Source organism: Triturus cristatus, chromosome 9, assembly GCF_964204655.1.
Source record: "Triturus cristatus chromosome 9, aTriCri1.1, whole genome shotgun sequence".
NCBI lineage: Eukaryota > Metazoa > Chordata > Amphibia > Caudata > Salamandridae > Triturus > Triturus cristatus.
In genome coordinates, this window is record NC_140592.1 from 425,743,606 (window position 1) to 425,768,218 (window position 24,613).

Here is a 24,613-nt window from a genome sequence, read left to right on the forward strand (position 1 = left end):
TGGTGTATTACTCCCTTGAAGTGTACTATTATGTACGTTTGAATACGTTTTCCAAACTGGAAAATCCATAGCTGCCAATCCAGGAAGGGACCTTATGAGTCCAAATCCAATCTGCAATGCAAACAGGTATGCACTTGCTGCCCAAGGCAAACTCATATTCATTGAAGTTAAAGGGATAAATTGCACATTGTGGTTGTAAATTCCTTTCTCAGATACCCTCACTTTGACAGAAGCAGGCATTTTCTGACTTTGATTCCCAACCAAACTTGGGTCATACATGGGAACTATGGGACCAATAGAACCAGTACCGTAAGAGCATCTGGAATCTTTGAAGCCAAATTGGAGTTATATGTTCCCCCAGAAGCAGGAACACATGTTTCCGTATTTTCCCCTACTGCAGTTTATGTCATGCTAGTCAATATAACTCCGACAACAATAGAGCTTGAAGCATCTGGTGCTGAAGCACCTCTAGAGCTTACAGTAACATCAGCACTTCCCCCACTTATAATGTGTGACTGATTATACGGGGGTGGGCGTTCCACTAGCAGTCCGTCTAAGAGATTATCACTTGCATCTCTATCACTGTTCTCAAGTCCATCTCCATACTATTATTTTGCCTTATCCTTCTCTCTTTTCCAGCCTCATTCCCCTTGCTCATTGAAGCAGGATAAAATCTTGCTCTCTTTATCATATCTACCCTTTATCTCTTCTGTTGTTCATCCCATCTCGCATCTGCATATGCACGCATTGCCTTCCTCATTGTCCCTTGATATGTCTCTCTTTTTTTGCATGCACTGCATGATCCCATGCATTAAGCACTTCAAAGTGTGTAGGTCTAGGTCATGGTTTCCTTGCAAACAGAATTCCTCTCAAATTAATAATTATTCTCGAGTTGAATGTGTCATAGTATGAAAATGCTAATACACCTTCTTTCTCTGTGATCTTGTGCCACTTCTTAAGCCAAATGATAGTTTGTAGCCCTACATTTGTCACCATATAATGAGCATGCTTATCATCCGGTGGCATCTATTTGCCCACTCGGACAGATACATTCAAATCTCCTTGTATCACGTCTCTTATAACTGTAAAACATCTAATTTTTCAATCTATTACTTTGAAAATTTCAAACCTAATCCAAATTGAACGAATTTCACATTTGGCACCACTGCAATCACCAATAGCAGGCCAGCATCCAAATGACAATTGCAACCAATCCCAATGGGGCATTGTTGCAAAGTCATCTTGTGCCCTGGGCACTCCTCACTTTTCTGCTGACTGGTACTGGTGGTAGCTGACTCTGACTGACCCTGGGATCTTCTGCCTAATCAGGCCAAGGACCAGCGCAATGCTGAAGACACATTTGGAATACAGTAAAAGCACCCACATACACTACAGTACACTATGGGTTGGGATACCCATATGATTGGCATGACCTCCCTTATAAGGGTCCCGAACATAATAGGAAAGGGGGATTAGAACTACCTTTAAATCCCTAGTATATATTAGGGCATGGTCCTGGTCACCTTTTCTACGTTCAAACGTAGAAACTTTTACAGAGCTTTTTCTTGCGGGCCCTTCGATGCTCTTCACCAGGCCAGATTTGGTGAGGGTTCACTGGCTTGGATTTCCGACTACTCTTGGTCAAACTCTGGAAGTGGGAGCCCTAGAGATTTTCAGAGGGACGAACCTGTACCTCATGCTGATTTGTGGTTGAGGGTAACTGTCTTAGCTGGTCAGGTCAAGTCGGTCCACTTATGGAGTTTTTTTCCACAGTTGCTCCAAGCTTGCCCAAACTTCTGGAACTTCTTCCCCAGAGGGTCTCAAAGTGTCTAAAATGTACTCCAAGGGTCGGGAATCTCCAATATGGTCCTTGAAAGTTTGAGACTTCAGTTTCTACAATCCACTTGGACAAAACTCTTACAAACCCACTGGTAGTTCTCCAGGCTCGGGATTCATGGTGGTGATTGTCCAGGTGAGCTCTGTTAACCTGTAGCTTGCAGGGAACTCACTCGTTAGTCCATTTGAAGCAAAATAATCCACAGAGCTGTAGTTCCAGATTGTGCAATGGGCTCAATCTTCAAATTGCAGGGACTGGTTGGTGCAAATAAAACTCCTCAGCAGGGACCCTTCTTCTCTAAAGTTCAAGCAGTAGATCTGAGAGGCTCTGTACCTCTCAGATACTTATTGCAAGATATCTGGGTCAAGCAGGAGGTCACTCCTGTCTAATGAGGTTGAGGGCAACACCCCAGGGTCTGACTACATCCCCGAAAGGGTGGCGTTATTTTCCCTGGGGGTATGTAATGTGCCAAAACATTGTTGTTTATCTATTTTTAAGTGCCCCAAACACAAAGTCGAGATTGGGCACAATTTGCATTTTAAAAGAAGTCCTGCAACACAGGGCTGTATTTAAACTAACCTCAGGATTCAGCAGTGCACACATGCAAGTGCACTGAGGCAGCTAGCCTCTAAACTGACATACCTTATTATACACTAGGGACTGACAGGTAGTTCCAATCCCCATGCCCTATTAGGTACCAGGGCTCTAAAGGGGAGGTGTTTCCATTCTAGGATTTTGATTATGACAACTAGAAACAAAAGATGTGACAATTTCTCAAGGGAGGCTCAGAATGGTCAAGAATCAGAAATCACTGATTCATCTGTAGGCATTCATGTCGGGGCAGGACTCAATTGAGCTGAGAGACATGTACAAAATACAGACACTCAAGAAGAGAGCAAAGGTTTGCGACAGACAGGTGTTGGCTATGATTTAGAATAAATAAATGCTGAGAACCATTACACCATGACAGAATCAACCAGAATAACATAATTAGTCAGGGAATCAAGCACAGTATGAGCAGGCAATGCTGTTTGTATCTTTTTCTTCCAAAGAGATCAAAATCATCAGGCTGACATGTAAGGCAGTGAAGAAGGACAGTTACAGGTGAGGCATATACTGCAGGGTGTGCTGAGTGACATTCTGGTGATGTTGATGGAAAGAAATGATGAAGTGGCTCAGTAGTCATTTAATAATAACCTTGTCCCTTTGCAAAGAAGCTTAATTTCTTGATGGCAAAAGTGAGGGCATAAGTACTGAAATATATAAGTCTTAAGTAGTGAAGTTATTACTCAATGAGGGATTTCACTTTCAGCACAGCATTCAATTTAGATTTGTGTCAACGCCACATAATGCTTATGCTCCTGAGAAAGAATAGGAAAATGTTTATGTTACATCGGGCAATGATGCTCAAAGGAGTCCTCCCATAAATGGTCAAAGTATCTTAATGTTTATCCTAATGTAGTAGAAGAAGAGCACACAAAAGATGCAGAGGTTTTGAATAAGGGTTTTTAAGAACCAACAGGAATCCCTAATATTTTAAGGAAAACACCTCACCCACAAATATAGGTGGCACGCTTCATCATTGGTAGTTCTCAGATTTCAGATTTGGTACCACTGCAATCACCAATAGCAGGCCAGCATCCAAATGACAATTGCAACCAATCCCAATGGGGCATTGTTGCAAAGTCATCTTGTGCCCTGGGCACTCCTCACTTTTCTGCCGACTGGTACTGGTGGTAGCTGATTCTGACTGACCCTGGGATCTTCTGCCTAATCAGGCCAAGGACCAGCGCAATGCTGAAGACACATTTGGAATACATTAAAAGCACCCACATACACTACAGTACACTATGGGTTGTGATACCCATATGATTGGCATGACCTCCCTTATAAGGATCCCGTACATAATAGGAAAGGGGGATTAGAACTACCTTTAAATCCCTAGTATATATTAGGGCATGGTCCTGGTCACCTTTTCTACGTTCAAACGTGGAAACTTTTACAGAGCTTTTTCTTGCGGGCCCTTCGATGCTCCTCACCAGGCCAGATTTGGTGAGGGTTCACTGGCTTGGGTTTCCGACTACTCTCGGTCAAACTCTGGAAGTGGGAGCCCTAGAGATTTTCAGAGGGACGAACCTGTACCTCATGCTGACTTGTGGTTGAGGGTAACTGTCTTAGCTGGTCAGGTCAAGTCGGTCCACTTATGGAGTTTTTTTTCCACAGTTGCTCCAAACTTCCCCAATCTTCTGGAACTTCTTTCCCAGAGGGTCCCAAAGTGTCTAAAATGTACTCCAAGGGTCGGGAATCTCCAAGATGGTCCTTGAAAGTTTGAGACTTCAGTTCCTACAATCCACTTGGACAAAACTCTTACAAACCCACTGGTAGTTCTCCAGGCTCTGGATTCTTGGTGGTGATTGTCCAGGTGAGCTCTGTTAAACTGTAGCTTGCAGGGAACTCACTCTTTAGTCCATTTGAAGCAAAATAATCCACAGAGCTGTAGTTCCAGATTGTGCAATGGGCTCAATCTTCAAATTGCAGGGACTGGTTGGTGCAAATAAAACTCCTCAGCAGGGACCCTTCTTCTCTAAAGTTCAAGCAGTAGTTCTGAGAGGCTCTGTACCTCTCAGATACTTATTGCAAGATATCTGGGTCAAGCAGGAGGTCACTCCTGTCTAATGAGGTTGAGGGCAACACCCCAGGGTCTGACTACATCCCCGAAAGGGTGGCGTTATTTTCCCTGGGGGTATGTAATGTGCCAAAACATTGTTGTTTATCTATTTTTAAGTTCCCCAAACACAAAGTCGAGATTGGGCACAATTTGCATTTCTGCAACACAGGGCTGTATTTAAACTGACCTCAGGATTCAGCAGTGCACACATGCAAGTGCACTGAGGCTGCTAGCCTCTAAACTGACATACCTTATTATACACTAGGGACTGACAGGTAGTTCCAATCCCCATGCCCTATTAGGTACCAGGGCTCTAAAGGGGAGCTGTTTCCATTCTAGGATTTTGATTGTGACATCTAGAAACAAAAGATGTGACAATTTCTCAAGGGAGGCTCAGAATGGTCAAGAAACAGAAACCACTGATTCATCTGTAGGCATCCATGTCGGGGCAGGACTCAATTGAGCTGAGAGACATGTACAAAATACAGACACTCAAGAAGAGAGCAAAGGTTGGCGACAGACAGGTGTTGGCTATGATTTAGAATAAATAAATGTTGAGAACCATTACACCATGACAGAATCAACCAGAATAACATAATTAGTCAGGGAATCAAGCACAGTATTAGCAGGCAATGCTGTATGTATCTTTTTCTTCCAAAGAGATCGAAATCATCAGGCTGACATGTAAGGCAGTGAAGAAGGACAGTTACAGGTGAGGCATATACTGCAGGGTGTGCTGGGTGACATTCTGGTGATGTTGATGGAAAGAAATGATGAAGTGGCTCAGTAGTCATTTAATAATAACCTTGTCCCTTTGCAAATAAGCTTAATTTCTTGATGGCAAAAATGAGGGCATAAGTACTGAAATATGTAAGTCTTAAGTAGTGAAGTTATTACTCAATGTGGGATTTCACTTTCAGCACAGCATTCAATTTAGATTTGTGTCAACGCCACATAATGCTTATGCTCCTGAGAAAGAATAGGAAAATGTTTATGTTACATCGGGCAATGATGCTCAAAGGAGTCCTCCCATAAATGGTCAAAGTATCTTAATGTTTATCCTAATGTAGTAGAAGAGGAGCACACAAAAGATGCAGAGGTTTTGAATAAGGGTTTTTAAGAACCAACATGAATCCCTAATATTTTAAGGAAAACACCTCACCCACAAATTTAGGTGGCATGCTTTATCATTGGTAGTTCTCAACACTCTGGTAGGTGAATACCACCTCAGTAGACTCGACCATTACTGGGAGTTTTTATACTATTTCATGCTGGGTTATTGCAGGTATCCAAATAAATAGTAAAAATATCTGGAGGTTAACCCAAGGTGAAACTTTAATTATTTGGTACCTCAGATATCATTAAAAATTATCTGTATTTGGTATCAAATGAGTTTCGATGGCTCATCTATCCTCTAAATTACCCACATGGTTTAGCCATTCAAAATGCCCATACAGGTATCTGGCCTTCGGCAGGGCTCCTATGGTCCCTGCGTATCTATGCATTTGTGGCATGCACCAATATTAGGCCTAATCCGCTCATCTTTTTCCTTTTCTTCGTCTTTTAGCCAATCACCCTAACTTGAGGGTACATTTTGGATTCATACTGGTCAAATCAAGGAGGCACTCTGCTGTAGCCGCACATTCCTCAAGAGGATGTGCCTGCATTTGCACCTACGATTACCCCTTCTGCTGGCTGTGGAACCAATCCTATTTTAGTTTCCTTTTGGTTTTATTGTGATGCAGTTGAAGTGCTGTACTGTGTTTAAAAATGGTGATACATGTACATGTGTTCAATTCTCCTAGTAGGACACAGCTCCTATCTAGTTTGTTACATTTGCCCCTAAATGTCTGCATCATCTCATAAGGTGAAATACAGTTATCCTTCACTTTCCAAATATCTGTTGAGACTGATATATGCATTGTTCCTTCAGCGATAGCATGGGGCATGCAGTTTATGGCCCAAATGGAGAGGTGTGTAGATACAAAATGTCGGAGGATATCAATATCTTAATTGCTATAGGGCCTTTGTAGAAAGATAGTTTGGATAGATCGGTGATAACTCCATCAATTATTAAATATTTACAGAGAATCAGTGGAATTAAACCTTCAATGATATGGTATGTTTTTTAGGAGAGTGATAAGGGATGACATTTGGTGTAGTAGGTTGTTTTGAATGTCTTTGGTCGGGTTGAATCTATGTAAACATTTATATTGGTGTATTCATTTGGTCTTTGGTCTTTACATGTACCTTCTATTTGCTAGACTTCTCCTTCACATAATTTCTTACATGTGAAGAAATTCCAAATGTAGTTGTCTTTCAGTTAGTTTCAAATCTTCTTGTAGGATCTCCTCGTCTGAATAGTCCCGAAAGTCCCGACAGTCACCTTTAAATGCGTCTTTGAGTACTAGGAAGAAATTGAAGAAAGGTTTATAGATATGGTCTTTATGGATTTACATAGCGTGCTTGACTGTGTTAATCAATCAACATCATTATCCCATATGTCATTGACAGGTGTTGAAGGACCTAATATTTGCTTTTTGAGACAGCTGCACAGTGAAGCGGCTGTCGGTATCAGGTTTGGGTCCAAAGAGGTTTGCTCTGAGTTCAAGCTTGAGAGATGTTTTTGACAAAAATGCGTGCTGTAACCTTTTCTCTTTACATTGTCTAAAGCAGTTTCTGGTAGCCAAAGACCGTGATTTGCCAAATCAGGATGTTCAATCTATTTTTCTGCTTTTATATGCCATGCCAGTGATACAGAACTTTTGGCCACTACAGTCAACAGTCTCCAGCAACTCCTCAATTCTTTTGCTCTGTTTAGGAACCACAAAATTGTCTAAAGTTTAAAGGTATTGGTTATGGCCCAAAGGGCATTAAAATTAGGGCACACATGATATCTGGTGTTAGGATAAGCAGTGCACGGGCTTTCTCATACCTTGGTGTCCCATTAGATAATGTGTGTTATTGCCACTATCTTCCTAATTTTAGGAAAATATGATATTTTTAATGCAGCTTCTATTTTTTGCCTGAAACCTCTGAAAGATATGCTTGCCATCTATAAGGCCAAATGCTTGTTGACTGATAACTACAGCATGAGTCTATGTGGATACACTGATCTTTCATGCATACAAAATATTGAAAATGACTATTGGCTGTCCTGGCCAGTTTCTTCACCAAATGTGCCTTTCGGAGCTTGAGCATACCTACTTGGAGGACATCAGCAAACTTTGCCCCCTTATGTTATGGTAATCAATATGTTTTAACCCTGAAATAAACTTTAATCATCTGGTAATCTGTGATTGACTGCAGTTAGATTATAAAGGCTGGAGTTGTAACTGAACCTGATTTACATTACCTGTCCCCTCCCCTCTTTGAGAAGGATGGTTTACAACTTCTATCCCTGGCTCTAACATTCCTATGTAGCTGGACTCTACCCTCCCAGAAGAGCTGGTCAACCCCATGGGCTCATTATCACCTTATCAAAGGAGCCTGGCTAATCCACTTAACTCTGACCAATCAGGACAGACCACTGGAAGGCTGGATTTTTTCTTACAGACAAGAAAGCCTCATAACCTCTAGACTGTACATTTTGGGATAAATTCAACAATAGTATATTGTTAGATTTATCAATACCATTTTGGGCAGTCCTGGAATGATATTTTATAATTCTCCAAGCAGAAATTATAAATGAATAACTCCTTGCCATAATAACTTATGTGGTTGGGATCTGCACTTAGGAAAATGAACTGGGCAATTTCTCCAACACCAGGGCTTATAAAACATCTTTTATAAGGACCCTGTTATACTTAAGGACTCCCAAGCCCTGGAACACCTTTGGGGTTCTGAATATTTAAAAATCATACAGACCCTCAGTCCCCAGTGCTCCTAGCACAAAAGTCGATTTTGTGAACCACAAAGTGTGGAGTAAAATGTGCAATTTCACTTAACCCAGGGCATATAAAACTCAGGGGTATATTCACAAGAACTTGTGGTAACTACCGCAAGAGTAGCGTAACTCAACTTTCAATATCGCAGCCCATCGTGGGAAAATAACCTTGTGTCAACGTGGAATTCACAACATGGCAGTACCATGCGAAAGCCACAAGATAACACATCAAATGTCAGCGTCAAAATCAACACCACGTCGCAAAAATGCGACACGCGAACGCAAAAAATCATGTGATGAGGCCAATCGCGGTACACAAATCAGAGAAGACCAGCCACAGGCCTGCAAATCCCATGCGTCTGGTGGGAAAAAGCACCATAAAAGCTAGGCCTGGGCGAAAATTCCGTTCCGTTCGCGGAAATTGCGTTAATTTGACATTTTCGCGTTCCACGGAGAGCGCGAAAATGTCCAAATTTCCGCAATCCGCATCTTCCCGGAAATGTTTTTCTTGCTCGTGCTGTAAAAATATACATTTTCGCGTGCGCGCGATCGCCTTACCTGAATCCCCACGTTCGCCGACAAGTTTTCCCGATCCGGTCGCGTTCTCCACAAGATGTTGGATTGTTGGTAGCCATTTGCGCTGTCTCGCGACAGTTCACGCCCGCATTAACGTCATTCGTCGCGCGATCACGTCTTTCTTCTCGCGATCATGCACCGCGAGACAAGTGAAAACAAGATGGCCGCGCCCTTGAGCAACCGCATGGTTAAGTTGGCAAGCCGCGATCACGCAGATAATACCGCGAACGGGCGGGAAAAAACTTCTGCGTCTTCGCGATATTTCCATGTGTTTGCGGAGATTTTTGACATTTTCGCGAAAGTTTGCAAAAGTGAATTTCGCAAATTCTACCCACCCCTAATAAAAGCAATTTAAAAAAGCCAAAAAACAATTCAAACTGCGTAACAACATGGAGGCACCCGGACCGAGTGCAGAGGACAAGCCGAACACCACAAGCCCCACGGAGGACCAGCCAGGAACCCCGCGTTTGTTGAAGGGCAAGGTCAAGAGTAAGAGGAAGATAAGGTTCAGTCTGCAGGAAGTCCGGATCCTCATCACGGAGGTGACCGAACACCATCAACAACTGTTCGGGACCTCCCCTGGCAACCCAAACTGAATTATGGCAGGCCATCATTAGCAATGCCAATGCAGTCGGAGTGTCGAGGAGGTCACTGGAGGAGGTCACTGGAGGAGGTCAAGAGGCGCTGGCAGGATCTGAAAAGGCAGACCAAACATAAGCTCGCCGCCAACAGGGAGGCAGCAAAGGCGACTGGAGGTGGGACTCCTGCAAGCAAATGGTGGCCACAGTGAGGAGACGGTGGCAGGATTGGGGGGCCTGGACACAGCACGATACGACCTGACTCAACAGCAACAGGGTGAGTAACGACCAGGGACGGAGGTAGATGGGCACAATGGCACACATGCACAAGTATGTGTAGCACACTGCACACCCACAATGACTGTGGAACATGTCCCTGATTGCCTTGGCCCACTGCAGCACACATACAAACGCCAAGTAGGCCCCATATACAATGTGCACAGAGGGGTCCCCCCTATCACCAATATCACAACCGACCCATGCACATGTGCTGAATCCAGCAAAGCAGCGGCTCTGGGTCCCACACTGACTATGCAAGTAACACTGCATGTCCGATAGCATGGCAGCAGCCAACAAAAATGACATGGCCCACGAATCGACATGGAGGTAGCCCAGTGCAGATTACATCTGTAAAGGAGCAGGTCACACTCTGACATGTCCACGTGCACCCACAACCCATGCCGTACAATACACGCAGCAGACGAACAATGCACCAGGCCACAAAATATGTCCGAGAGCACATATGACCCAAGTCAAAAGCAAATCAGGCCCCCAAAAGCACACAATTCAAAGGCACTCCACCTCAAAGGGAGAAGGCCACACAAAATCAGAGATGCAGGGGCAATTCCCCCACAATCCAGCACACACAAATAGCAATCACAGGACATAAGCAACAACGGTAATGTGGAACAATGTGCAACACCAGCACCACAGGACAGAGCTCACAACAGGTTCAGCTTGTGCATAGTAACTGTCCACTCAAATCTGGCATTGCCTGACACAGTGGGATTATAATGAACGGGTACCACCACACATTTGTCATGTATTCGTAAAACACACTGACTGCCATCAAATAGCCAGCTCCCCCAAAATGGTCACAATGTACATTGGCATGCAGTCTGAAAGTAAACATCTGCAAATCAATAACATACATGTGAAACTCTGTGAACCTGCATTTTCCCTTAACATTGCAGAGGGACAATCAACACTTACTACAGAGCAGGCCACAAACCCCATCATTGATGATATAGAGGACAACCTGCACATATGTCAAGATACCCTCCAACGGATACTGGACACCCTCTGCTCCCCACCCCCAGGAGCAGGGCAGGCCATCTGCCTTGAGGTGAACCCACCACCTGCACAGACCACACAGCAGGAAACACACACCACCACAGATGTCTCCCAGGACCCTCACGGACAATACATGGAGCATATACAACAAATGTGGTCTTCCCAAGTGGAGCTGGCTGAACAGCTGCAGATGGGTTTCGAGCTCATGGCAGCCAAACTCGATACCATACATGGATGTTTGAGTCCGATCAGGGACCAGATACAGTCCCTGTCGGACACCGCAGGTCCACACCATGCTCCGCCACAGACCTGGGCTGACCTCGCTGGTGCCATGAATCATACACAAGAACTGAGTGGGCAGACAGGCACCAGCCATGACAGCACAGAGTTGGCACAGATGCGGAGGTCAATGGAGCCCATGGAGCAGATGCAGGCTGGAAGGATGTCTGACACAGATGGACATCAGCGAGTAGTAGCTGGGGACTTCAATGCCCTGCAGTACTTCATCTTGACATTGCTGCCACTGAGCCGTTTCCAGATGACTGCAGGGGTAACATCGGCACACACAGCTCCAACCCCTGATGTGTCCATAACACAGTGATGCTGCCCCATCACCTTCGCAGTCTGATGTGTCAGTGGCACACAGTGATGCTGCCATCACCCCTCCACACACATCGGACACAGAACCAGTATCAGGGGAGGAAGAAGGGGATGTGAACTGCTGTGTAAGGAAGGAGGCAGTACCAACCATCACCGCCTTATGGCCTGTCCTTGCCTGGTTACGACTAACCCTGGGCGTAGTCCGCGAAGTAGCACTTCGCGAAGCTATGCAAAGTGCAGTTCGCACTACGCGAGCTACGCGTAGCACTTCGCGAACTGCATAGTACCTTGTTCGCACTGTTCCAGATGTCGTTTTCAATGATTGCACAGTGCGGACAAGCAACCGGCACTGTGCAATCATTGAAAATGGCATCTTGCACAGTGAGAGCTGTAGTTTTCTGCTGCTCGAGTAGATTTTTACTCGAGCGGCAGCTTTCTCAACGCAAACTGGTAGTTTCTCATTGCGAGCGGTCGCGAGCATACGCGACCACTCGCAATGAGGAACCTGACCTCCTCGCGTTGGGAATCTCGCCAGGAGGTTTATTTTCCATGCTCGCGATCGACAACTTGATGTTGCTGATCGCGAGCAAGGAAAAAGTCTCGCCGGGATGTCATTTTGCTTCCTCGCGGTCGCCAACTTGACATTGAGGACCGCCAGCAAGCAAAAAATGACCGCAGCACTATGCAACACTACGCTACGCTTGTTCGCACTGTGCTACGTGCAATTCGCGTAGTGCGAAGTCGCGCAAACTTCGCAAACTACGCGAGCGTAGCGTAGTGCTTTGCCCAGGCTTAGTTACGACCTATGCATGGGAAACACCTCACAGTGACCCCCGGAACAACCTGAGACTTTCACCTGGACCTCGACACGGACTGCCATTTCTTCACCGCTGGCCAGTTACACAGCTATCCTCTCGCAAACTGCACTCTCCCTCTTCCCAATCACTGTGCAATACCCAAAGGACTCTGGTTGGCACACCACTGGGCTTCCATGTGATATGGGGTTGGATGGCTATGTACCGCCCCAGCTCCTTCAATCACCTGAATGTGAATAAAACATTCTAAATCACACAGATGTGTCATCACTATGTTCACTCAAGTATGGAGGTATAGCTGGATGTAGGCACAATGATTGAACATGAAGGTACACCCTGGTAACTGACATCTATGTGCATGTGTATCCCTGAGACACATGGCCAATTGGATGACTGTAAAGGTGAGTACTGTTCCCATTGCACATCAACAACAATCTCACAACCCCCAACATAGGCACACGTTCATGTATTGAATAGGGCTGTGTGTAGGACTGACCCAAACGAAAGCAGGCCAGGAGTGGTGTCCTACAGCACATTTGACACCAGAAGTTCACGTCACATACCTACTCACACACATCTGTGTGGACACATTCTGTTGTGATATATGACATTGCTCCACATGGTCAGCGGTTGGACACCATACTCACATTGCTGAAGTCATGTAAGTGCACATGGCGTTCAGCAACTATCCAAAAACAATGTCTGGCTCACAGAGGTGGAGCCTGCCAAAGGGTCACACCCCCATTGCACATGTATCAGTCAGTTCCTCCCTCTGTAGGGACGATGCTCATTGTGGCACACGAGTGGACAATCCAAACAACACACCTCACAGTTAGACACCAGTGGAGTTGCATAGACTTTATTGGCATGTGCATGTCAGTACGGATGAGGCAATGGCCACAACAGGCAGGGACATGCTTAAGACACTTACACGCAGCATGGGTACATGTTGAGGTTCCGAAAATGTTGGGGCTAAAATGAACAACATTCATCACGGATGGCAATGCTCTCAGCCCACCTTGCTTGCTGGATGAGTCAAGTGTTGTTTGGCGTCGGCCCATTGCCCCATGTGAGGGGGCATGGCTCACTACCCATGGGATCTACATAGTGCTCTGCCTCTGGAGTGCGCCAATTGTCTGCTCTGCTGACAGTGATCAGTTGTGAGGGTCCGACAGTTTCACATGCCATGTGTGTGCTCTCCCTCAGCAGTGTGTCCGAATAGGCAACTTTGCCAAACGACGCTGTGATACACCAAGCATGGACCTGCATCACTTTGCACAGGTGTGTGTACACATGCGTTGGTCAACGCACATGCATCCAGAGCCCGGAAAAAAGGCAGACGTGTCCTCTGTTGTGGTGGGATATGTGAGCAATCCCCATGATGCAATAAGTTGTAGGGACATGTGCTGTGGGTAACAATCGGATGTGGCTGCAGGAACGTAGTTACTTGTCCATGAATGCCTGTGCAACTTCATGTGCAATGTGTTCCAATAGTACGTTGTTGTCATGTTCAAGGAACCGCAGGGTCAGCCAATCCATTAAGTGGTCCGGGCAGGTGTGCTCAGCCCACGCCGTTTCACCAATCCACAACACAGCCCAATAGGGGAGCGCCTCGATGTGGTCACTGCACATGAGGAATTGTGCAATCTCCCATGCACAACTACCAATACATACGCAGTATGTCAGGGCATCCCATGCATGGCTGCCTCGGTTACACTCCTGTTCGTGATCCAACAGGGGGCACAGACACAAGTCATATTCCAATTCAACAGTTGTGTTGGATAGGCAGACATCCATGGGACACTCGAATGTGCATGTTCGGCAGTGGAACCAGGGCTGGATGCAGGTGACGTAGGCAATGCGGATGCTGAGCCGGTAACTGATCCGCAGCACTGCCAGGGGCACTGCGCCCAGTAAATGCAAAATACGTGCACGGTACTGTTCCATGTGACGGGCGTTGTGCATGTGCCCGGTATGGCCTGCCATTGTATTGGGGCGTCTCGTGGAACCGGCAATTGTGTGGAGGATATGCCACAGCTCTTAGCAATGATTCGAATGTGTGGGAAACGTTGGGGAGAGTTGGTTGCTCTTTCCGTGAGTGTCAAGGGCATCCCGTGCTGGGGTACCACTGGCAGGTGCTTCTGTGTGTGTGGGGTGTGGATGAGTCGGATAGTTCATTTGCGGAATGCGTGGTGTGGGAGTCATCCCCATCTGCCATGGCATCTCTCTCTGGGTGTTCCAGGAGCGTTCTGGACCAAGGTCAGAGGTGCAGGTGTCCTCCTGCCTTCTGCATTGGAACAATGGAGCTTTCATCCCTGATGTCTGTCTGACTACTACTTGCATTTTCGGAATGTGATGTGGCTCTGGCGCTGAGATTGGGACACGGCTTTGGGCCCATGGTGCATTGATGGCGATACACACACACGTTGGCATGTGGAGCCTGGTGCCCGAGAGGCCTTGCGCTGCTTGCGTAATCTCACTCCGTCTCTCTCCCTCACTCGCTCTCTCCCTCTCTTTCCTTTGTTGGGCGCATGGCACACCTTCTTCTCTTGGATTTGGTCTTCCAGGCTGTGTGCTATGGATTGTCCAGTGAGGAGCTGCTAGGACTCATCCTAAGGGTTGTCTTGGCTTTTGTTTGTATGTGATTGCATTGCTGTTAGATTGAGTCTCCATTTTCTGGCCACGCATGCCTGTTGATTTTCCTGCTTGTGCGACATCAGGCATAATGTTGGTATAGGGATTCGTGGTGTTGGTGTGCAGTTTCTTAGTCCGGGGTTGGGGGTGGTCTGGAGGGGGTGGTTGCTGGCCTGGGTGTGGTGTCGGAGGGTGTGGTAGCCCTCATGGGTGTCCGGGCCGCATGATGGGTAGCTCCATGGCTTCTGTTGCCCTGCTGGTGTGGCCCTGGGCTGGTCTCCCTTTTGTGGTGCAGGCTGCCATCCGACTTTACACCAGGTCAGAGCAGGTGTAGATTTCCTGGTGCTAACGCACCTTATCGCCTATTTTGTGTTTTTCTCGCTGATGTGGCTGGTCGTTGAGAATGTTGTGGGTTGATGTTGTCGCGGATTTTGGCACGGGAACGCCCACTCTGCATCTCAATAGCGATAGTTGCACGGGTCCTCTCTGGCAATGTTTTTTGCGGCTGCTAACACGGGTAAACTGGTGCTGTGGGTTGTTTACACCAGCTTGTGAATAGGGAGGTATTTTTATCACGACTTTGGCTGCAATAAAATGCCGTTGGTTCGGCGATGGCTCCTTGTGAATATGCCCCTCATTTTATAAGGGTCCTCCTTAGAACTAACCGACCCCCCCTTACCCCCACCCCTGGGACACCTAGTGGAGGCCCTGGGGGTACATAATATGACCAAACATTGAGGTTTATCCATTTATACGTTGAGTTTGGGCACATTTTGCATTTTAAAAGCGGTTCTGTAACACTGGACTGCTTTGAAACTGACTTCACACATGCAAGTGCAGAAAGGGCTGCTGGCCTCTAACTTCCATGCCTCATTATACGCTAGGGACTTAAAGGTAATTTCAATACCCTGCCTTATTATGTACTAGTGCCTTATAGGGGAGGTCATAGCCTAACCCATAGTGTCTCCTACCCTAGTGTATGTAGGAGTTTTCCCTGTTTTCTAAGTGCCTTTTTCAGCATAACACTGGCCTTGGACCTGGTTAGGCAGAGGCCATGCTCTGTCATAGTCAGTTACCAGCAGTACCAGTCAGCAAAAAGTTGGGGGGTGCCCAGGGCACAGGATGACTTTGCAACCATGTGCAGTTGTGATATTGAGCTGTATTCACTTTTGAATTAATTATGTCAATACGAGAGCTAAGACACCTTGCTGCATCTTTTTGCTTTTAAACTATATGTGGAATACTTACTGTATGATAAATTATGAAGGATTTCTTTATGTGTATTTGATGTTATTAAACCGATTATGCAGCTTTTATGGTTTATATTTAAGCAAAATAAAGAACAAATGATTGATTGGTTGTTTCATATAGTACTGTGTAATGATTAGTGATGCTGGCATTCTTACTTTAACGAAGCCTAACAGTGCCCAAGCATTTGCACGTATGTTACTTCCTTAACAAAATTTCTGGAGGTGCTGTAAAGATTTAGGGCCACATTTTGCATTATTTCATGCAACGCAGTGCAGCAAGACACCATGCTGTGCTGCGTGAAAGGGAGAGAGCCATAATGCGCCATTTCTCGATAGATATGACACATTCCCGCTTTTTGCGTGCGCTGGCACACAAATTGCTGCCTGGTGCAAAGCATGAACCCTTTTACCTTGGTACAAGTGTTACTATATTGGATACAGGAATGTTTTTGTGTAGGAAGGCAGACACTCCCGCACAAAAACAACCCTCTGAGGCTTTTTACTTTTTCTACGTGTGCTGCAGAATACAGCACATGTTGAAGAGGACAAAATGAGGAGAAATAAGGATATTTTTCCTTGTTACGTCACCCCTGGTAAGGCACAGCATTTTGAAACATTCCTAGGTTTACGAGTCTTGATAAATCTGGGAATGCACCAAAATCAATGGGTGGATGCGTGGGAAAACCCACACTCCACCCCTGGAACACCTCCTTGCAGCACAGTTATGCAAGGCAGCAACTTGTGCTGCCTTGCGTTACTCCAGATTTACCAAGCCATGCATGACCACCCAAGGTGGCCTTGTGTGGCTAAGTAAATATCATCATAGGATTTGAGTCACCCTTGTGCTACTTTGTGTAGTGCAAGGGTGATGCAAACCTTTGTTGAAAATCCCCCCTAGTGCTCTCTTGAAATTTCCTCTCCCTTGTTTGTTGTGTTCATCTGAACCTCATATTGTGTGGTGCCAGTGCTTTGCAATGAATTCACACTTTTATTCACACATGTTCCAATGTCTTGTCATCTTTTCTTCCTCTGAGTGTGTTTTTTAAGGTGCTTTTTGCCAAACGCAGATTATACACTTGTAAGGTTCTTAGTAGACTTAAACAGTACTTGTGTTAGTCTCTTGTTTTTTCTTTTAAGTGCTCAGTTTCATTCTTTGATTTCATTGATGGTTGTGGTCTGGCAAAAGTGCTTCTCTTCAGGCTCTCATTTGGGTTACCAGAGGCTGTGTCCTATAGGTGATATTGTTTGAAAGTGTGCAAAGTAGCAAGCTACACAAGTCCTTAAAGGGTGTGAGATTGAAATTGCTGATGGATGAAACACAGAGGTCAGAAAACTGATTAGGAAAACAAAATTTCACTGTCCCTTTCCTTGTCTTTCCTCTGCAGGGAACAGATGTGATGTATTTACTTTCCAGTGTACTAAAGGACAGAAAATACTTCAAAGACCCAGACAACTTCAATCCTGAGCGCTTTTTGGACGAGAACGGGGCTTTCAAAACAATTAATGCATCTGTGCCTTTCTCTATCGGTAGTATCCTAAGACTTCTTACTTAAAATAATTCTCTTTTCCTAAATCTCTATCTGTTCCCTTGAGTAATGGGGCCTACTGGAGCCCTTTGCTCTTTCTTTGCTGTATTATGCTCATATCTCATGCTTGATGTTCACTTGATGTCTGATAAAATGTGGTGGCCATTGTTTTCGATAGCATCGTTTTTGTCTTCTCTAGGAAAGCGGAACTGTCCAGGAGAAGGCCTGGCTCGCATGGAGGTCTTTATATTCCTCACCACCATCCTGCAGAACTTCAGCTTAAAATCTCCGGTTGACCCCAAGGACATTGACCTCACGCCTCGAGAGTCTGGCATCGCAAACGTGGCTCCCGTCTATAAGTTATCGTTTGTACCCCGTCAAGGAAAGCAATAATTGAATGTCTGCTACCTGATTCATGTTGTGGCCTGGGTTACCATTAACAATGTGATGCTATAGTTAAGATTCGCTATTTTTTTCTACATTCATATAAAAAAATTGGGGTGCTCTGGTTAAAGAATAACAACGATTTGCTGCAACTATAAATACACTGAACAGATTATGTGAATAGGGCAATCATAGTTACACGGCTCACACTAAAATTAAACACACAGGGAACCTTTTTAGAATCCCATATCCCACTGTACTTTATGACTACATTACTATTGACTATTGTAGCCAGCCAGCAGTGTTTCTCATTCCCTTACTCTCTGTTGATAGCGGTGTTCACATTAATAGGGGGTCTGATTCAGAGATTTGGAGAATGCTGGTGATCAATCAATTAATCAATGTGCATTTATAGAGTGCATACCTACCTCAGCGGAGGTGTCCCAGCGCTAATGCGGACTGACCAAAAAGATCAACGCCTAGATACTACACCTGAGAAAAGAACCAGGGGGCCATATTGTCAAGGAACGGCGATAACATTATCACCGCTTTAGCGGCAGGAAACTGCCGCTAAAGCGGCGATAATGGGCTTGATAATATGCCCTTGTGAATTCCCATAGAAGCCTAAGTCCTGGTGTGAACACCCCTTTCTAATAGCGAGTTGCAAAACAGTAGTTTGCGAGTCGCAATTCAATTGCGAGTCGCAAAATAATGTCTGTACATGGGCCCATGCTTTTTAGCAGGCGCAAACGGGTCTAAGACCAGTTAGTGCACGCTAAAAGGTGTTGTACATCTAGCCCTTAGTCCTGTAAAAGAACCCTTTTCCGAGCTTCAAAACAGCTTTGGGTTTCTCTGCATCTCTTTATGCCAAGTAAGCATTCCTAGAGTGGACAGACAACACTCCTAAACTTTAGCACAAACTCGTCTGCTAAGATAGCCAGAACTGGTTCTTGTCATAAAATAACTCCTACTTGAAGCAGGTATAGGCAGTGGGAAATGCATTAATTATTCACAAAACAGATGCATTGCTCCTGTGAGGCAGTGTGCAGCACACTTTCAAGGTGTGGGATCTGTTTTGGCATAGTCATTTGTACTGGAGGGTATGACTGCAGTAAAATCAGGGTCGTCCTCAGGATTTTCGGGGCCCTGGGCAAGTTAGATTTTGGGCCCCCCTGTTTGGAGCAATTTTGAATTGTATTGCTCATTTTGTGGTAGCTCGAGGCAGTGTAATATGCAACAATATTAAACTATGTTAAACTTTCAGGGACTGATTCACCCAAAAACAGCTCATACACGTCTTGTCTGAGCCCCACAAATACTTATAATTACACTAGAGAGGAGGAGAGATTGATAGAGAAATATACTGAATTGATATATAGAGAGAGAGATCTCATTCGGTGGGGGGGGGGTCTATAAATCTGGTGGCCCTGGGCATTTGCCAGCTTTGCCCATGCCTTAAAACGTTTCTGTTACAAATGTTAAGCTAGCCGATGCACACTGACTGACCTCTGCGCCCCAGGACCATGCTCTCGATCCCACAGACATCCTTGTTGAAGCTCCTGCAGTAGGACAATCTAATCAGATCTGCCTCTGTGCTGTGTTTTTGCGGTTACACTATGTAGTAAATCGAAGCCTATATCAGGTTGCAGAGAACCTTGCTGAATACTGTTTCTGCTGTGCTCATGCACATGTGTGTCTGGGTGCATGTACATGTGCAATAGAGATTCAGTAGTTAGAGTTCAGGTGCATATTCCATTGAAAATGCATTTTCTGGTTTGCCATTAAGTTTGGCGCTGTTCGACGAATTTACAAAAATGGCACTTTACTTAGCATGATGACTATGTTTTGACATGCATAGATTTGTGCAGATCCATTCAGTGTGAGTGAAGTTAAGAAGGTGTCAGAGAAGGTGTTTTTCCATTTTAGTTCAAATTGGAAATTTTGCTCCCTGCTTCACCAAAAAGACTAAAACGATTTGCACCAAATTGGTATAGAAGTAAAACACTGAGAAAGCAAGCTTTTTGTGATTTTCTTTCCATTTTTGAGTTGTTTGCTTTTGAAAAAAACGTGAAGTGGATTTTGCAATGATACGTTTTTATGGCTATCTTGTGAGTTTGAAGGAGGACCTTGATAGGATCCGTAGATCTGAGCAATCTAGCAAAAGGCCAACCAAAATGTTTGGTTTGGTGACCATTATTGGGCAATAGGCCTCAAAGACTGCACCCTGAAGAGAAATGTCAAGGGGATTTTAGAAAGAAAGAATAGCATCCTCTGACCCTGGTAAGATATGACACCAGTACTCAAGGGGCGGATACAGTGATACAGCCCCAGCAACAAACACATAAGCATCTAGTTTTGTTTTAGTGTTTGCAGACATGGATCACATGCTTGCAGACCCAAAATTGGATTCCCAAAGTTTTGACTATTTTTGAAACATGTCTTTGTTGCATATCCTGAAAATACATTTTAGAAAAACATTTTAAAGTAAGACTTTACACTCAATGCTTTTGAGCAGAGACCAATGCGTGGCCAGCCCCTGAACACAAAGGGTGACTCTCAGGGCCACAGCTCAGACATGCAGGAACTGGTTGATGTCCAGATTGCGATCCCAGAGGCCTCATCACATGGCCAATCGCCATGTGTGATGCAACGTGTTCAGTGAAACAGGGACTGGAATGTGCCCTATTGCTTGAGCTTATTGTGGCTAGTCAAAGGCCATTTGTAGGAGTTTCAGTTGCAAAGCGGCTGAAGAAAGGCCTGGCCATATATCAACTTTATATGGCCAAAAGCCTTGCTCAGCAAAAACTGGAAACACAGTTGGTGGGGCATTTGGTCTTGTCTCATGCCAGTCTCCACTTCATATCTCCAGGACAGCAGTGATGTGCTGGAGCTTGCCACAGACCAGAACCAACATGTATCCCTTGGTGTGAATGACCACAGACTATGTAAAACATATATAAGATGCACACGTGGTTGGGAACCTGTACTGTAGTCAGGACCTGAGTTCAACTGTGATATAGCATGGGTAGACACATGCGGTGGGGCTGCAGATACAGGTGGTTGGGTGCAAGACCTGTGTCCCACTGAGAGGTCACCAAGGTATGGCTATGGATCCCACTGCACACATAGGGGCTGGATACATGGTTACTTTGTTGAGACATGTCCCTACATCTAATTCCTGCAATGCACAGCTAAAACCATGTGCTGTGGGGGCTGAGTGCACGGTGGTGGACCTGCATTCAATCGCTAATGTTCCTTTAAAAAAAAAACTGAAATGTACTTAAACAGAACATTTAAAAGAAAATTATGGTAAAGGTAGTACAAATATCTTAACATTTTCATGGGAACAAAACTAAAACATTAACTGAAAAACAACATTTTAAAAGACCTTATGGTTCCAAAGCAAAACTTAAAAACCTATAGATTTCACCAGTTATGGTCCACTAAACAAACTATAACTCATGACTCTGCCATGTTCTGCTTTTGCAGCTGATTAACAAATGTTGCAGAATGTTGTGCCTACTTGGTGAACGGAGTCTTCAAGACAGTGAGTTTTTTTCAAAGTTTATTGTCTCAGAAAGCATGTAGTTGTAAGAGTGGATATAGGTGGACACTGAAAAATGTACAAGATCATTTGTATATTCTCCAACAACATAGTGCCTGATTTAGAGTTCAGATTGACATCAACATTCTCTAGTTTGCAGATACAATTTAAAATACAAATTTGAGTCCATAGCCATGTATTGCCCCAACAGAAACCTCCAATAGCCAGCTGACCTACAAAATAGACTATGGACCCTGTGACATATATGGTATTAACCTTTTTAACTTTTGAGGTCACAATACACTTGTCTGTCACTTCTAATTCCTTCAACCCCTTATAGCTCTCCGTGTTAATTTTCCTAGTATTAGGACACTCTCTGATATTACATAACGGCCGCTCAATAACAAATTTTAGTTGCAGGCAGCCATTATCCTCACTACAATGTGCAGATTTAAGTGATTCCAGAGGACCACATTGGACCACGTTAGACCAGTTTTGAGAGATAGAAGGTTGTGCATGTCCTGGATATATTCTGAGTGTGGCAAGCTTGCACTTTCACCCTGCAGGACCTCTTCCTAGTGAGGGAAGCGCTTTTGTGTGTTTGTTTTACCTATACCGAGTGAGGAAAGTTTGTACTTGTGTATCTCATGGACATATTCAGAGCCGGACAAGATTGTACTTTTCCAAGATCAGGACATGGTTTGATGCAAGCTTATAGCTATGCATGTACTTTACCAGTTCTGCGTGACTGAAGCTTGCATGTCTGTGTGCGAATACCTGGTCGGAGTGTGAAATGCTCCTACTGAATGTGTTAGACTTAGTCTGAGGGACAGAAGTCTTCTGCATTACCTGGGCATGTTCTGAGTGTGGAAATCTCTCACCATTGCATGTGTGGGACTTGTTCTATGTGATTAAATCATGAACCTCACATGCCCTTTGCATCGTCTGAGTAAAGGAGATGTGCACTATGATACTGTGCCTTTAACCCCGTCAGTACGTCACTGAGTCAATGACAGTGAGCATGTTCTTGTCCCTCAGTGTACTCCTCTGTGTGCATTTCTGTTAACATCAGGGTCTTGAGATCAATGCCTCAAAAACTAAATGTATGATCTTTAATGCAAAAAAAGCCGAATAGGTGTAGAATTATTGTAGATTCCAAACCCCAGGAAAGAGTCAAGGAGTTTGATTATCTGGGCATCAGACTAGCAAAGGAGAGTGATAGCTGTGGGGAACAAGTAACCAAGAACAAGATCTGTCTGAAGCATAGGTCTAATGCCATCAACAAGTTCCTTAGGGGCTTTAAAGATCATCCAGTCTTCATTGCCCTCCAGGTGTATAAAGCTCAGACTTCTAGCGCAGTGTTTTATGGCGCTTTGTTGCAGGGCCACAGCCAAACTGAAGGTCTACTCCCTTCTGAGAACCTCTTCATAGGATCATCACTGGACCTACCACAAAGCTCTCCCTCGCTTCCACTGTGCCTTGACCTCAACTTGCATAAGTTAATCGATTGTGTGACGTTGAGGCCGATTCATATTTGGCTAAGACTCTGGTCAACGGAAGAATTGGCTCACTATTGGGCAGCTCTGAGTGATGTCATTAGTAGGCCCCAGGAGTCAAAGATCACAGATTAAAGCACATCCAAAGCCCATGAAACAACTTAGGCATGGCTAAGCTCTGGTTTCACCCCAGTTCGATCTCTTCTAGCACACAATTTGGCGCACTGCTTTCTGGGTCCCTAACAAACTCCTTCATGAACAAAAAAACGGATCCCAAGTTTGAAGAGTTCCTTGACCTCCTACAAGCCCTGCTGCAGAGAAAGCTCTACATACAGTTAAGAGTGGGTACCCTTCCATTAGCTTGCTTCGCCAGCACATAGTACATCTTTTTTACCTAGCAAAGACACATGCCCGGCATGTAGCCTGCTCATGGAGATGTTCAACATGTTCTTTTTTTTTGTTCTGAATATAAGATCACACACACAAAATGGATTAAACCACTCTGTAAAAGCCTGGGGATTAGGCATCACCAGGAGGCTTTCCGAAGTTGCCAAGCAGACACTAATCCTAGGAAAATGCTTTCCGTGTCTAACTTTCTAAAAGCAGCTTGGTATGGCAGAAGCAGAAGCAGAAGTCTGAAGATTTAAACATCTAGATCCAGAATTATCTTTAGTAATATGCCTGCGTTTTAGAGAATGCCGAAGCAGATTTATCCATATTCTGGCACCTGATTATTAGAGCCTTTGAGATCATTTTAACCAGTGTATTGCTTTTTTTCGGTTGTCTTTGTTAGTTTGCTTTTTTCACTTGCCCCTAATCCCCTTTTTGTCCTTTTAATGCTTTTGAAAAAAAAATGTGCATGTTGATATGATGGTCTGTGTTCATGTTTCTCTTTTGTCAATACATTCATGTAATTTCGAAATGACATAAATAAAATAAAGCTTTTGCAGTTTCCTTCTGATGTCGCAATTCCTTCTGCCAGAGCCAGCAGGTAAAGTTTAAAGCAGGTCACAGAGCATAATTACAGTTGTAGTTTAAAAAAATGAAAAAGAGAACTGGTTGTTCTGCTTTCTGATTTCTTTCTGAAATGGACTGTGTCAGAAGAAAGAAGAGATTCAATGCAGCATGTTCATGTTTTGGGTGCTATGTGTCCTTAAAGAAAATATAGAATTCCTTTCAGGGTTTGTACACCTTGTGAGTTACCAAATTTTGTAAACTGACGTACATTAAAATGGTTCTAACATTTTGGCACACTTTACCAGCTGTTATTGGTTTTCCGATGTATTCAAGTCTGCAACCAAACTTTCTTTTTTATAAGAAGGAACAAGACACCAAAGATTTGAGGGCCTTGTGGGATGGACAATGTGTGACCATGTAATATAAGGAATAGAACTCCTGCTCCTGTACTTTAGAAGGATATTGGAAGTCATCTCAGAGTTCTATGCCGTTATAAATGAGCCTGGCCTTTGGCCTCGTTACTCTATATTCTCATGAAACTCCTCAGTGACTTGCAATATCCTTTTATA

At 44.6% G+C, this 24,613-nt stretch overlaps 1 protein-coding gene across 1 annotated transcript in view; it reads left to right on the forward strand.

Annotated features, from left to right (window-relative positions):
• Nucleotides 1-24,041, forward strand: part of LOC146798085 (cytochrome P450 2G1-like) — a 759,568-nt gene extending 735,527 nt beyond the window's left edge. Inside the window, exons 8-9 of the mRNA XM_085625302.1 lie at nucleotides 17,523-17,664; nucleotides 17,863-24,041. Coding sequence (XP_085481428.1) covers nucleotides 17,523-17,664; nucleotides 17,863-18,056 — 336 coding nt within the window. The 3' untranslated portion in view covers nucleotides 18,057-24,041. The remainder of the gene's footprint in view (nucleotides 1-17,522; nucleotides 17,665-17,862) is intronic.
• Nucleotides 24,042-24,613: the final 572 nt, after the last annotated feature.